The 15,624-nt window shown below is 43.1% G+C and overlaps 1 protein-coding gene across 1 annotated transcript; it reads right to left on the bottom strand.

Annotated features, from left to right (window-relative positions):
• Nucleotides 1-3,430: 3,430 nt before the first annotated feature.
• Nucleotides 3,431-14,763, bottom strand: STOML3 (stomatin like 3). Its single transcript, XM_055541821.1, has 6 exons — nt 14,707-14,763; nt 14,553-14,625; nt 9,457-9,539; nt 7,728-7,931; nt 5,902-6,036; nt 3,431-3,750 (listed from the first exon to the last, which is right to left on the bottom strand). Exons 1-6 carry the CDS (start codon nt 14,746-14,748, stop codon nt 3,526-3,528), a joined length of 762 nt encoding a protein of 253 aa, XP_055397796.1. The 5' UTR covers nt 14,749-14,763; the 3' UTR covers nt 3,431-3,525.
• Nucleotides 14,764-15,624: the final 861 nt, after the last annotated feature.

Genomic DNA, 15,624 nt, shown 5'->3' with positions numbered 1-15,624 from the left:
GTAGAGTGGGATCTCCGTTTCGCATTTATATGCAGATAGTCCCTTACAAATAGCTGTGAAAAGAAGAGAAGCAAAAAGCAAAGGAGAAAAGGAAAGATATAAACATCTGAGTGCAGAGTGCCAAGGAATAGCAAGAAGAGATAAGAAAGCCTTCCTCAGCGATCAATGCAAAGAAATAGAGGAAAACAACAGAATGGGAAAAACTAGAGATCTCTTCAAAAAAATTAGAGATACCAAAGGAACATTTCATGCAAAGATGGGCTCGATAAAGGACAGAAATGGTATGAACCTAACAGAAGCAGAAGATATTAAGAAGAGGTGGCAAGAATACACAGAAGAACTGTACAAAAAAGATCTTCACAACCCAGATAATCACGATGGTGTGATCACTCACCTAGAGCCAGACATCCTGGAATGTGAAGTCAAGTGGGCCTTAGAAAGCATCACTACGAACAAAGCTAGTGGAGGTGATAGAATTCCAGTTGAGCTATTTCCAATCCTGAAAGATGATGCTGTGAAAGTGCTGCACTCAATTTGCCAGCAAATTTGGAAAACTCAGCAGTGGCCACAGACCTGGAAAAGGTCAGTTTTCATTCCAATCCCAAAGAAAGGCAATGCCAAAGAATGCTCAAACTACCGCACAATTGCACTCATCTCACACTCTAGTAAAGTAATGCTCAAAATTCTCCAAGCCAGGCTTCAGCAATACATGAACCGTGAACTTCCTGATGTTCAAGCTGGTTTGAGAAAAGGCAGAGGAACCAGAGATCAAATTGCCAACATCTGCTGGATCATGGAAAAAGCAAGAGAGATCCAGAAAAACATCTATTTCTGCTTTATTGATTATGCCAAAGCCTTTGACTGTGTGGATCACAATAAACTGTGGAAAATTCTGAAAGAGATGGGAATACCAGACCACCTGACCTGCCTCTTGAGAAATCTGTATGCAGGTCAGGAAGCAACAGTTAGAACTGGACATGGAACAACAGACTGGTTCCAAATAGGAAAAGGAGTACGTCAAGGCTGTATATTGTCACCCTGCTTATTTAACTTCTATGCAGAGTACATCATGAGAAACGCTGGGCTGGAAGAAGCACAGGCTGGAATCAAGATTGCTGGGAGAAATCTCAATAACCTCAGATATGCAGATGACACCACCCTTATGGCAGAAAGTGAAGAGGAACTAAAAAGCCTCTTGATGAAAGTGAAAGTGGAAAGTGAAAAAGTTGGCTCAAAGCTCAACATTCAGAAGGTGAAGATCGTGGCATCCGGTCCCATCACTTCATGGGAAATAGATGGGGAAACAGTGGAAACAGTGTCAGACTTTATTTTTTGGGGCTCCAAAATCACTGCAGATGGTGATTGCAGCCATGAAATTAAAAGATGCTTACTCCTTGGGAGGAAAGTTATGACCAATCTAGATACTATATTGAAAAGCAGAGACATTACTTTGCCAACAAAGCTCTGTCTAGTCAAGGCTATGGTTTTTCCAGTGGTCATGTATGGATGTGAGAGTTGGACTGTGAAGAAGGCTGAGCGCCAAAGAATTGATGCTTTTGAACTGTGGTGTTGGAGAAGACTCTTGAGAGTCCCTTGGACTGCAAGGAGATCCAACCAGTCCATTCTGAAGGAGATCAGTCCTGGGATTTCTTTGGAAGGAATGGTGCTAAAGCTGAAACTCCAGTACTTTGGCCACCTCATGCGAAGAGTTGACTCATTGGAAAAGACTCTGATGCTGGGAGAGATTGGGGGCAGGAGGGGAAGGGGACGACAGAGGATGAGATGGCTGGATAGCATCACTGACTCGATGGACGTGAGTCTGAGTGAACTCCGGGAGTTGGTGATGGACAGAGAGGCCTGGTGTGCTGAGATTCATGGGGTCGCAAAGAGTCGGACATGACAGAGTGACTGAACTGAACTGAACTGAGTCCCTGTGTGTTGAGGGGAGCACGGGGAGGAGATGTGAGTGGAGATGGGGGTAGGTGGAGGGGGAGAAAGTAAGTGTGGGCATTACATGGGGAGTATGGGTAGAGTGTGAAAAGGAGTTTTAGTGTATGAGGATTTGTGTGCACACGTGTGTGCAAGCTCTGAAGAGTCCTAGACACAGTGGAAAACTATAGTGAGCACCCAGACTTCTAGAACCCAAAAGATTGGAATTGAAGGCAAAAAAGCAATGGAAGGGTTCCATCGTCTCCTCCACTCACCTCTCCCCAGGAAAACTCAATGATATTTAAGAGCAAGAACTTTGGAGGCAGATCTGATTTCCAATCCCAATCTATCACTCACAGGCTAAGGGACTCTGCATAAGTCATTCAACTTTTTGACACCACTTTCTCCTTTATAATGTAAGAATACTTCTTAGCATCCATGCAGGACGGAACACAGTGTCACACACAGCAGACATTCAATAAAGGGTAACTTTTAAAAATTCTATCCCGTTGCTCAAAATGGCTCCCAAAAGAAAACTACACCATGGCAACAAAATAATCTCCAAAAAAGCAATTTTTAAAATACATTCACATTCTATGGCGTCTTTATTTTTGAGAGGTTTGGGGACATGGGTTAGAGAGGAAGAATCATTACAAGCAATCCTTGATGACTTGTGACTCTTGGGACTAAGGATAGATTGAAAACATGAAGTTCGCAGGCTACTGTTCCCCAGTGATTTCAAATAACACAGCCTTTTGCCAGCTTCTCATTTGTGAACAAATAAGCAGACTGGAGCCTGCAGGATCACAGTGTCTTATCTCACCCTCTGACAAAGGTGCTGGGAGGCCGGGATAGGCCACAGTCCCAGGAGGAGGACTCGCAGCCAAGGAGCTGAGGGCAATCTGCCTGGAAGAGGGAGGTGGTGATAAATTTGCAGCCAGAAGCCTCAGTACCTCTTTAGTCCTTAACATCAAAATCAATCATAATTTTAAGCATTCTGGGGGTTTGTTGTCACAATTAGAAATTTAGCTAATAACTACTTTGGAATTACAAAGCAGATAGCTAGAAATGGTAAGTGAGCAAATAATCACTTTCGATTGATAAGGCAAATAGCTAGTAAAAATGTGTTACTTTGTCGATTATCTAGAGTGCCAGGGGAATCTTCCCAACCCAGGGATTGAATCCAAGTCTCTTTGCATTGCAGGCAGATTCTTTACCATCTGAGCTACCAGGGAAGCCCTGCTTAACCTCATTAAAAAACAATTCTGAAATCGTAATCACGGTCACCCAAAGATCACCCCAGCCACAGCAAGAAAGTTCCTGTTCTAAGTCAGCGATGCCTACTTACTGATTATCCTAAGACTAATACAAAGTTTTCTTTCCTTTCTTAAAAATAAAAGTAGCATACAACCCTTCTTTTTTTTTTCTTTTTTTTTTTTTTTTTTTTTTGTAGCCTCTATGCCTTTTTCTGCTAATGCTGATCCAGCTGTAAAGTTACTCTGCTTGAATAGTGTTGACATTCTCAACACTTCTAACTGCTGGGGTTGCCATAGGAACAGATATGTCTAAGTGATGGCCAGAGGCAGCAGGAGGACCTCAAGCTCTGTTGGGGACCTTCTTGTGGTTGTCGTAGGTGATGCCATCAATGCCCTCTAGCATATTTATGGGCAGAGGAAACACAATGGTGGAATTCTTCTCTGTGGCCACGGTGGCTAAGGTCTGCAGGTAACGCAGCTGGAGGGCTGCCGGGGACTCGGCCAGCACCATGGAGGCGGACTTCAGAGCTTTAGAAGCATTCATTTCTCCTTCCGCTGCAAGGACCTACACCAACAGAAAGAAAAGACTTTAGAAATAAAGGTTTCCAATTGTGACTAGTGCTTTCTTTATCTGGGTCTGCAATGATGTTTCTCTCCCAGCCCCTACTTGGCCACCCATGTTTCACCCATGTTTCGGCAAGGATTAGAGTTTCATATCCTTATGTGATTAGAGAAATTTGAGGAGGTTGCAGGAAACAGGGAGATAACTTACAAATTATGAGTCCCTACTTTTCATTCCAAACAAAATAAAAGCCCTGCCTTTAACCCAAACAAATACAGGTCCAGCCACCATAGTGATGCTCTTGAATCTGTGCTCCCCATCTGCTGCTTTCATTTGCGGAGAAGTCTGAAATTCAAGGCTTCCAACTGGCTTTTTCTTCTGTGAGTTTCATTTATCACAGATTTTTTTTTTAATTTTCATTCTGTTGCCAATTTTGTTTCATTTTTTAATTGGAGTATAATTGCTTTACATTGTAATAGTTTCTGTGTACAAGGAAGTGAACCAGCAATATGTATACATATATCCCCTCCCTTTTGGACCTCCTTCCCACCACACCCCCCATCCCACCATCTAGGTCATCACAGAGCACCGAGCTGAGCTCCCTGTGCTATGCACTAACAATGAAAGATCAGAAAGAGAAACTAAGGAAACAATCCCATTTACCATTGCAACAAAAAGAATAAAATGCCTACCTATGGAGGCAAAAGACCTGTACTCAGAAAACTTTAAAACACTCATGAAAGAAATCAAAGATAACACAAACAGATGGAGAGCTATACCATGTTCTTGGAGTGGAAGAATCAACACTGTGAAAACGACTATACTACTTAAAGCAATCTGCAGTTTCAATGCAGCCCCTAATAAACTACCAATGGCACTTTTCACAGAATTAGAGCAAAAAAATTTCCAATTTTGTTTCCTTCTTTCAGTGTAAGAATTGTTTCCAGTTCCGCCTGCTCTTGATTACAAGCAGCAGCTAGTGCAGTCTGCAAACCCTCTTTGGAACCCTCCTAAGCACCCTGCACCTCCTCTGGTTCTCAAGCTGCCCAGGAATGACTTGGAACTCAACTCCCCCGTCGTGGGCACTCACTGCCCATGTGCAAAAGTGCCTCCCAAGTCCACTGCTTAGAAGCTGCTGGAGCTCAACAGAGAAGTCAGAGATAAGCAGAGGGAATCTTCCTGGACTCCCAAGTAAGATTCCAAAGAGGATAGTTGGAGGCTTCTAATCTCAACTGCTTTCTGATACTTCAGGAAATTCCTCCACACAGACAAGAAGGCTATGAATCCAATAGATTCAAGAACACTTGAGACCAAGTTGTGCTCATGTTTTGTAACTCTAACCTGGATTGTAGGCACCTGGTCCTCTTAATCTAGTGTGTTCATTTAACATACTAGAGGGTTAACGCTCGAAAGACAGGCACCAGGTTGCTACATCAGAATCACCAGCTACATGAGAATGTAGGTTCCTCGGCCCACTGGAGCCTCTGCTTCACTGAGTCGGAGGTGAGACCTGGGAATTGGTGTTTGCCTTGCTCATGTCTCTCAAGGGGACCCACCTTGCTAAGTCACTGTGTATAATATAAGTATATATTTATATTATAATATTTTGCATTGGGGTAGAGATGATTAATGTGAGTTTGAGCAAACTCCGTGAGATAGTGAAGGACAGGGAAGTCTGGCGTTGCAGAGTCCAACACAACTGACTGACTAACTGAACGACAACAACATTGCTGATTAACAATGATGTGACAGTTTCAGATGGACAGCAGAAGAACTCAGCCACACATATACATGTATCCGTTCTCCCCCAACTTCCCCTCCCATCCAGGCTGCCACATAACATTGAACAGAGTTGCCTGTGCTCTACCCTAGGTCCTTGTTGGTTACCCATTTTCAATATAGCAGATGTACATGTTCATTTCAAACTCCCTTAATATGCCTTCCCCCATCCTTCCCCTCAAAGTTGCCCATGACCTTTTAATTCAGGAAAAAATTCTCGGTAAAACTTCTAAAAAAAAAAAAAAACAAAGGGAGAAAAAGAAGCAGCTCTCTTCTTATTGAAATCACTGAGGAAGCCTGAGCTTCCATTCAAGCTCCATCCTCATGGCCTCCAGGGTGGGGGGCTCGCCCTCCACCGACTGGAGTCGCCCTTACCTTGGCCCTGGCTTCCCGGGTGGCCTCGGCCTCAGCGGCCATGGACCTCTGCAACTGCACGGGAATCCGGACGTCTTTGATTTCCACCCGGGCCACCCGGATCCCCCACAGCTCAGTGGCATCATCAAGTAAGGTCTGTTTCCAAGTCAAAAGAAAGGACATCAATCAGAATACAGGCAATGCGATAAAAGATTCTGCTATATTTCACATATGCAAGAGAAACACTCTTTTCTCCTTTTGAATTTACAGCATTTGGAGTGAGACCATTTGGGAAGAAAATAGGAGTTCTTATCGCTCCCTTCCTGGAATTGAAGTAAATCCCAGGAAGGATTCAGAAACAAAAGTTGGTATTTCTTTTAAGAGGGGGTTACTCAGCAGATGCACCCAAACCATTCCTAAGGAACATACACTGTTCATCTAGATTTGAGCAGATACCCCACATTTTCTTGTCACTGACACCAAGCAGGCAGCAATGGCTTTTGTCCTGGTTCTTCCATTTACAGCTGTGAATCATCAGGCTCACTCCTTAACCTTTCTGATTCTCAGTCTTCATACCTATGAAAGGTTTTCTTTCAGGATTGGCATGAGGTTTGGATAGAATACACGTAAGATATCTATCATGGCCCAGCAATAATTCAATACATATTAACATTATCACTGGGTACTTTTTGAGATACGCTTTTTCTTGCTCTGTTTAACCTCTGATCTGTGGCTCAGTTTTAAACAGGTAGCAAGGCATACATGTTTTTTTAGGGCAGAAGAAGCCTAAAACCAAAGACATCCTCATCCTTCGTTAGAGCTTCAGACAACTGAAGATAGCTTGCTGGTTATCCTGGAGGGGTATGGATGAGAAAGAATGCCTCAAGAAATAGCGAGAGTAGATGAATAGTTCTCCTAAAGCGTAAAGGGCAGAGATCTCCGTGCTATCAAATAGCAAGTGAGCCCTTGCTTTCCTGTGATCCCTGCAGAGAGCCGGGAGATGGGGAGAACTCCCAAGAAGCCACTGACCTGACTGTGATGGGGAAATATCTGAGTCATTGAACTTGTGAAGCTCTTAAAATGGCATGGAGCATTATCATGCAGAACTGATATTATCTTATAAAGCCTCAGGGACTTTGCGCTACCTTAGAGACTGGAGGAGAAGCCAAGAAGGACCAAAGATGAATTTCCCTCTTAGAGAAGGCAGGCTCAGAATAAAAACATAATTGATTCCAAAAACACAGAAATGTGATTGTCTATAATCTAGGGCTTCCCAGGTGGCACAGTGGTAAAGAATCTGCCTGCCAATGCAGGAGACACAAGAGATGCAGGTTCAATCCCTGGGTCAGGAAGTAGGAGTAGGAAATAGCAACCCATTCCAGTATTCTTGTCTGGAAAATTCCACAGAGGAGCCTGGTAGGCTACAGTCCATGGAGTTGGACAAGACTTAGCACACATACACACATATACATAATCTAGGGTGAACAAGAGGTTAGAGGGCTACCTATTACATCCTCATCAATAGTATAACTACGATTACTATTCATATCTTTATTGACATTGGGAGCATGAAGTCAGCTTTCCTAGGAGGAAGAAGCTGAAGTGTATGATGTCAATTCAACATTTTGAGTTCCAAAAGCAATTCCAGCGGCTCCCTCTTCCCACCTACATATTTAAATCTGGACCTCATGATTGTTTTAAAAAAAAAAGAAATGCTAAACTGAAGCCCATCTGTTAAGAGCAGCAGGGCACATGTGTGTGTGCGCACGTGGAGGAGGTGCTTTGAACTGCTGATATTTGATTATCACCGATAATTAAAATGAATGGATTAACAACGCAGGCTTTACCTGGATGCTATGGGCGATCTCTTCTCGGCCAGCTAGGATCTGGGACAAGGTCCGTGTCCCCAAGACATTTCTCAGAGTGGTCTGGGCCAGCAGAAACGTGGCTTGATGGACATCGTTGACATTAGCCACTGCCGAGACGGCGCTATAGATCCTGTAATAGACCACTCCATCCACCTGAGTGGTCACAGAGTCTCTGGTGAGGATCTGGAGAGCAAGAACACGGAAAATCACATGCATATGACTTTCACACAAAGAGTCAGACACGACTGAGCAACTGAGCACAGAGACACATGACTTTCACAACGACCAAAACAGCGGCAGACTACCTCAGAGTCCACTCCACAGAAGAAGAGCGCTCAGCACAACTCATGCCAGCATCACCAAAAATCTGCCCTGACTTGAATCTACTATCATCCTAATTAGTAACCAAATTCCTACATAGGTGTGATATGTACCTATCCCTGTAACTGCATCTTATGGAAGTTTCACATCCCCTACTCAGAGGTGAAGCAGGTGTTTCCACTTTAAAATGTAGACCCCCTGCTGAAATTCTACCTTCTAAATAGAGGTAGAAAAATCATTTCCCTGATACTTGAAATCTTTTCGGTTCTCAGTTTCATCAGTTTGATGAATAGCAATGCTTCTTAGAAAACATAGATGGCACCAGAGATCCGTGTTCTATATTCAGATAAAGAAAAACCCATTTAACTTTATAGAGGCTCTGCATTAGTTATTCTGAACTAACATGACGAGGGACTTCAGAAAAAATCAGATTTCTGGGCGTACCACGGAAGTAGACCCTAGAACTCCATTCTCCCACCTAGAACTATTTACCATGGAACCATAAAAAGCCTATGGTAGGTCCCTAGGCATCCCAAGGTCTCTTATGATTAGGGCTGAATTCTAAGGTAAGGACTCTGTAACTCCTGCCAGTGGTATGAAGACATCATGGCTGGGTCTTGATTCAGTTTTCTGGACCAGAGAGAGGAAAATTATCATTTATCCAAAGATGTTGATTGTTCTCTCTTCTAATCCCCTTTGCTCTTCCACACACTTTCTTTTCTCTCTCTGGATTGTTTTTGTTTATTAGAAAGTTGCATGACGATTAATAACTCTGTTTCTCTCCCCTGTCCCCCAGTCACTGGCTTGGTTCATTCAGTTTCAGTACTTCAAGAACTGAAAAGAATTATTTGAAATCCAACTGCAGGTGAGCCCTGTGCCCTGTGTGTTCTTTCTCCATGCCCATCTCACATTGCTGGATCCAAACAGATAAAAAAATTTAGAGCAGAGGTGAGAGATATAGATGACACTAAAGCATTTTCTGAAAAGGTGATGAAAAGGATAATATCATAACCAGTGAGTGCCATCTACCAAATTACTTTCAGCTCCTTCTTAAAATGATTTATCAGATTCTCCCAAGCATCTTCTTGTCATTCTCCATCTCAGCTTCTCTGCCTTCTGTATCCATTCTCTCTCTTCTTCCAGACTTTCTCCCACCCAGTCATTCCACGTTTTATAGCTTTGCAGCCCTTGCTCTTGGCTCCATTCTCATCTGGCAAAACAAGGCCCCAAAGTTTCAGGAGCCACCTAGGACTCCTCCAGCAGGTCTCTAAGAATTCGGTTCATCTTTCCCTTTATCGTTTGAAAACATATTATGAATTCTCAAATGTCCATGTAACAGGGAAGAGATTGGCTTTATTTCCAGAAACGTATCTTTAGTCAGCGTTACCTCCTGGGGAGGAATGTTGCAAGTAACGGTCCGGAGATCAACTTTGACAAACACATCTATGCAGGGCAAGATCAGAATCAGACCTGTGCAAAAGTAAATACAGTTTAAAATTTGACCCAACTGAAAATAACTGCAATAGATTGTCTCCTAGATATACAGTACATTGTTTTTGTGGGAGTATAAATGCTTCTCAGATAATCTTCAATAAGTACATCTTTAACTTTGGGGTAATTATTTCCTATCCTAAAGAAAGGCAATGCCAAGGAATGCTCAAGTTCAGTTCAGTTCAGTTCAGTGGCTCAGTCGTGTCCGACTCTTTGCGACCCCATGGATCGCAGCATGCCAGGCCTCCCTGTCCATCACCAACTCCTGGAGTTCACTCAGACTCATGTCCATCAAGTCGGTGATGCCATCCAGCCATCTCATCCTCTGTCGTTCCCTTCTCCTCCTGCCCCAAATCCCTCCCAGCATCAGGGTCTTTTCCAATGACTCAACTCTTCTCATGAGGTGGCCAAAGTACTGGAGTTTCAGCTTTAGCATCATTCCTTCCAAAGAACACCCAGGACTGATCTCCTTTAGAATGGACTGGTTGGATCTCCTTACAGTCCAAGGGATTCTCAAGAGTCTTCTCCAACACCACAGTTCAAAAGCATCAATTCTTCGGCACTCAGCTTTCTTCACAGTCCAACTCTCACATCCATACATGACCACTGGAAAAAACCATAGCCTTGACTAGACGGACCTTTGTTGGCAAAGTAATGTCTCTGCTTTTGAATATGCTATCTAGGTTGGTCATAACTTTCCTTCCAAGGAGTAAGCGTCTTTTAATTTCATGGCTGCAGTCACCATCTGCAGTGATTTTGGAGCCCAAAAAAATAAAGTCTGACACTGAATGCTCAAACTACCACACAATTGCACTCATCTCACATGCTAGTAAAGTAATGCTCAAAATTCTCCAAGCCAGGCTTCAGCGATACGTCAACCGTGAAATTCCAGATATTCAAGCTGGTTTTAGAAAAGGCAGAGGAACCAGAGATCAAATTGCCAACATCCGCTGGATCATCAAAAAAGCAAGAGAGTTCCAGAAAACCATCTATTTCTGCTTTATTGACTATGCCAAAGCCTTTGACTGTGTGGATCACAATAAACTGTGGAAAATTCTGAAAGAGATGGGAATACCAGACCACCTGATCTGCCTCTTGAGAAATTTGTATGCAGGTCAGGAAGCAACAGTTAGAACTGGACATGGAACAATAAACTGATTCCAAATAGGAAAAGGAGTACGTCAAGGCTGTATATTGTCACCCTGCTTATTTAACTTAGATGCAGAGTACATCATGAGAAATGCTGGACTGGAAGAAACACAAGCTGGAATCAAGATTGCCGGGAGAAATATCAATAACCTCAGATATGCAGATGACACCACCCTTATGGCAGAAAGTGAAGAGGAACTACAAAGCCTCTTGATGAAAGTGAAAGAGGAGAGTGAAAAAGTTGGCTTAAAGCACAACATTCAGAAAACAAAGATCATGGCATCTGGTCCCATCACTTCATGGCAAATAGATGGGGAAACAGTGGAAACAGTGTCAGACTTTATTTTTGGGGGCTCCAAAATCACTGCAGATGGTGACTGCAGCCATGAAATTAAAAGACGCTTGCTCCTTGGAAGGAAAGTTATGACCAACCTCGATAGCATATTCAAAAGCAGAGATATTACTTTGCCAACAAAGGTCCGTCTAGTCAAGGCTATGGTTTTTCCAGTGGTCATGTATGGATGTGAGAGTTGGACAGTGAAAAAGCTGAGCACCGAAGAATTGATGCTTTTGAACTGTCGTGTTGGAGAAGACTCTTGAGAATCCCTTGGACTGTAAGGAGATCCAACCAGTCCATCCTAAAGGAGATCAGTCCTGGGTGTTCTTTGGATGGAATGATGCTAAAGCTGAAACTCCAGTACTTTGGCCACCTCATAAGAAGAGTTGACTCATTGGAAAAGACCCTGATGCTGGGAGGGATTCGGGGCAGGAGGAGGAGGGGACGACAGAGGATGAGATGGCTGGATGGCATCACCGACTCGATGGACATGAGTCTGAGTGAACTCCAGGAGTTGGTGATGGACAGGGAGGTCTGGCGTGCTGTGATCCATGGGGTCGCAAAGAGTTGGACATGACTGAGCGAGTGAACTGAACTCACTGATGAGTTAAGGACTAAAGGAAAGTTATTCCCTAGAAATTAAAATCTTTTGTTAAGAAACTAAAGATTCTCAGCATATAATTTTGATTTTTTTCAATATTTTTTCTGTGGACCATTTTTTTAAATCCTCATTAAAGCAATACAGTATTATAAACCAATTATCCTCCAATTGAAATTAGAAATTAAAAAACATTGGACCTACTTCTATTCAAGTATTGAGTTAGACATTTATTTATAAGAATATTTTGGAAATTGGTTTTTCCCTGGGTTAAAGCTATCTGTACAAAGATTCAAGCATAGACTTTAGGCCTTGAATATCAATGTCTGTCCACATTCTCATTTATATTCTTCAGGACTGAAGGAATGTTAGCATTAAAATCTTCCCAGGATTTCAGTGTCCCTAAAACTAATGTATTACAACATTTACAGTTTCTCTGTAACTGTGTTCTAGCTCATATACAACAACTTTCCTCAATTGTGAATACTCTTACTTCTCTCTGAGCTGTCAAGTATTAGACTGGGGAGCAGGGAGGGCTGAGGACACTGCTTTGAGGATTCCATGATGCCTTAACTTTGCTCTGGTGAAGCTTCTCTATAGCAAGAGTGACCAAGACTAGAACCACAAGCATGTCAGCACGATGGGGACACCCATCCTTTTCCATTTACCAAAAATATTCTGTTTTTGTTTTCAAAGAAGAAACAAGTTTTTGCATTGAGAACCTTGCAAAGGGCAAGTAGCATCAACAGAAAACACTGCTAAGGTGCTTTCTTTCTTTTGGTCTCTAAGCCTTTCTGAGGTAAGGATTACTTCCTAATTTACTCCTTTTTGGGGTGCTAAGTCACCGGTTAAAATCATGGCCCTTAGAACTAGTCAAAGGTAAGTCCCAGCCCTATTGGTTACTAGCTTGTGACCTAGAAACATTCATCTAGCTTTTCTGAGCATCAGTCACCCAATTCCTATAAGATGATAGTGAAGATTAAGCATGATTAGGGCTTCCCTGGTGGCTCAGATGGCAAAAGAATCTGCCTGCAATATGGGAGACCTGGGTTCAACCCTTGGGTCAGGAAGATCCCCTAGAGAAGGGAATGGCAACCCTTTCCAGTATTCTTGCCTGAGAAATCCCATGGACAGAGGAGCCTGGCCGGCTACAGTCCATGGGATGGAAAAGAGTCAGATACAAATGAGCGACCAGTACACACACAACATGATAATGAAATAAAATGCTAAACATAGTGCCCTTGTGGCTCAGTGGTAAAGAATCCACCTGTCAATGCAGGAGACACAGGTTTGATCCCTGGTCCGGGAAGATCCCACAGGCCACGGGGCAACTAAGCCCATGCACCACAACTCTTGAGCCTGTGCTCTGGAGCCCAGGAACTGCAACTCCTGAAGCCTGCATGCCCTAGAGCCCTGCTCCACCATGAGAGGCCACTGTAATGAGAACTCCGCACACCACAATTAGAGAGTAGCCCCCACTTGCCACAACTAAAGAAAAGCCCACACAGCAAGCAGGATGCAGAAGAAACACAAATAAAAATAAATAAATAAAATTATTAAAAAAAAAAATCATAGTGCCAGGCATGTATTAAGTGCTCAAGAAGTAGCAGCTCTTGTTATGAATACTTTTATTATTAAAGAATAGTTTACAATTTACAGAAGTGGAGAGGTTCTCTGTCAGCAATTTGGCCTGTTTCCCTCTGGCTCTTGTGACATTCTGAGTTAACTCCTCAGCCCCAGAGACGTGTATGACGAGATTTGTTACCCTGGGACATTTAGTGGTAAACTCTTCTGGGAAAATTCATTTAGAAGAGACTTTTCTCCAGAGTCCTTCAAGCTGTGGTTATTCGACCTCTCTCAAATCCAATTTTTTTTCTAAGTTATAATCTTGGCTCCACCAGGTGAAACATGACTAGAAAGGGTTTACCTTTGCTCTGTAATTCCTCAGTTGGATAATTCCATCACCGCTATTTGGATGAACTCATAAAAATACCCATTAACAAGCATTTCTTGCTTTCTTTCCCTTAGGTTCCTTACTAGACAATGCACAGGGCCTTCATTGAGGCATGCAAGTTAAGCATGTGGGATCTAGCTCCCTGATCAGGGATTGAACCCAGGTCCTCTGCATTGGGAGCTCGGAGACTTAGCCACTGGACCACCAGTGTGAACGTGTTAGTCCTCAGTCATGCCTGACTCTTTGCGAACCCATAGACTGCAGCCCACCAGGGTCCTCTGTCCATGGGATTTTCCGGGCAAGGATACTGGAGTGGTTTGCCATTTCCTTCTCCAGGGGATTGTCCCAACCCAGGGATCAAACCTGAGCCTCCTGCACTGCAGGCAGATTCTTTACAGACTGAGCTACCAGGGAAGCCCTAGTATTCTGGCCTAGAGAATTCCATGGACTGTATAGTCCATGGGGGTCACAAAGAGTCAGACACGACTGTGCGACTTTCACTTTCACTAGACCACAGGGGAAGTCTATATTAGACAAGTAGGATCATACTACTTGAAATGGCCAAGTCTCTGTAACAAGCTTCTCCTTTTGAAGTTTCTCATATGTTTAAAAATGTAACAGACACCTGAGTGCCTGCTTTAGTACATGGCCAAGTGCAGAGCACACAGAGTGAATAAGGAAGCTCCCCAGAGACTCCACAGTGCAGTTGAACAGAGAATGGTTTTACTTAAATACATCTTATTAGGGGGCAGACAACAGATGTTACTAGAGAGGTATAGCAGATAACCATTCTCCTCCAGGTGCCTTTTAAGTTACTGTTTGAATAGACTCTTCTTTCAAGAATATTAGAATCTGTCCTATGAAATTGCCATTTCGGTGAGTTGAAAACAAATATTAGCAATGTCATAGAGTTCAAGTAAACCTGATGATAGTTCAACGAAACCAGTGTTATACCTGGCCGCTTGGCTTTGTCAGCTTGGATGCGTCCCAGTCGGAATACAACAGCACGTTCATACTCCTTAATGATCTAAGAGATGAAGGGAGAGCATTTAGTGTTAATGGTTCATCAACTCACACAGAGAGACCAAACTCTTTCCCAGGGTATTACCTTCAAGCACATCCATATGGAGATCGGGAAGGTAATGACCATCAGCAGGAAAGAAAGGAAAAGCAGGATCCAGCCACATACACCAAGCCCTTTACTCTTGATGCCTAGGTAACAGGAAGGAGGCACGCCTGTAACTGACATGGTTCTTAGGAAAGCGATTCAGCGACATGCATGAAAAAACCATCCAGGGAGCTGGCCAAGCTGGAATGGGGCTGAGGAAGCAACCTGAATCCACACACACTCTTGATAGCAGTAACACCACACACACACACACACACACACACACAGAAAATATTCCTTCATGTTTTTAGATGAAGATGGACCTGTCCCTCCCAAGACACATCTCCTAGCAATCAATAATAATAATAACCATAGCATTTACATAGGGCTGCCGTGGTTTATTACTCTCAAAACACATAAAACCACCCACATGAAAATCACCAGGGTGCCGTCTTAAAAGACAGATTCCTGAGGACTTCCCCGGTGGTCCAGGGGTGCAGGTCCAGCCTGCATGTCAAAAATAATAAAAATGAAATAAATAAATAAAAGACAGATTCCCAGGGCCTCAGAATTCCCCAGGTGAAATCAAGACAACCTCTGAGGCAGATAGGTAGGTATTATTATCCCAAAGGAGATTTTGTAGTGCAAGGAAAAACATTTTCAAGAGTGCTTACATTTGAGTTTCTATGATAGTCTTTAATTCCCTAGGGCTCTGGTCTCAGAAAAACCACTCAGTCTTTCTGAGCCTCAATTTCTTCATCTATAGGATGGGAACAGATATTACCTACCTTGAAGAACTTGATGAGGATTAAATGGGATCATTTACATAAGGCACCTAACCCATACATTAGTATCTACCTTCATGTTTGTGCATAGTCGCTCAGTCGTGTCCAACTCTTCGTGACCCTTTGAACTATA

Source organism: Bubalus kerabau, chromosome 12, assembly GCF_029407905.1.
Source record: "Bubalus kerabau isolate K-KA32 ecotype Philippines breed swamp buffalo chromosome 12, PCC_UOA_SB_1v2, whole genome shotgun sequence".
Classification (NCBI taxonomy): Eukaryota; Metazoa; Chordata; class Mammalia; order Artiodactyla; family Bovidae; genus Bubalus; species Bubalus kerabau.
This window is presented reverse-complemented; position numbering and strand designations above follow the sequence as displayed.

Coding starts and splice junctions, on each gene's coding strand:
- STOML3 (XM_055541821.1), bottom strand. CDS start 14,748: ATGGTCATTACCTTCCCGATCTCCATATGGATGTGCTTGAAG. Junction 7,932..9,456: donor GCAACATTCCTCCCCAGGAG/GTAACGCTGACT, acceptor CTTGCTCTCCAG/ATCCTCACCAGAGACTCTGT. Junction 6,037..7,727: donor AGATCGCCCATAGCATCCAG/GTAAAGCCTGCG, acceptor ACTTGGAAACAG/ACCTTACTTGATGATGCCAC.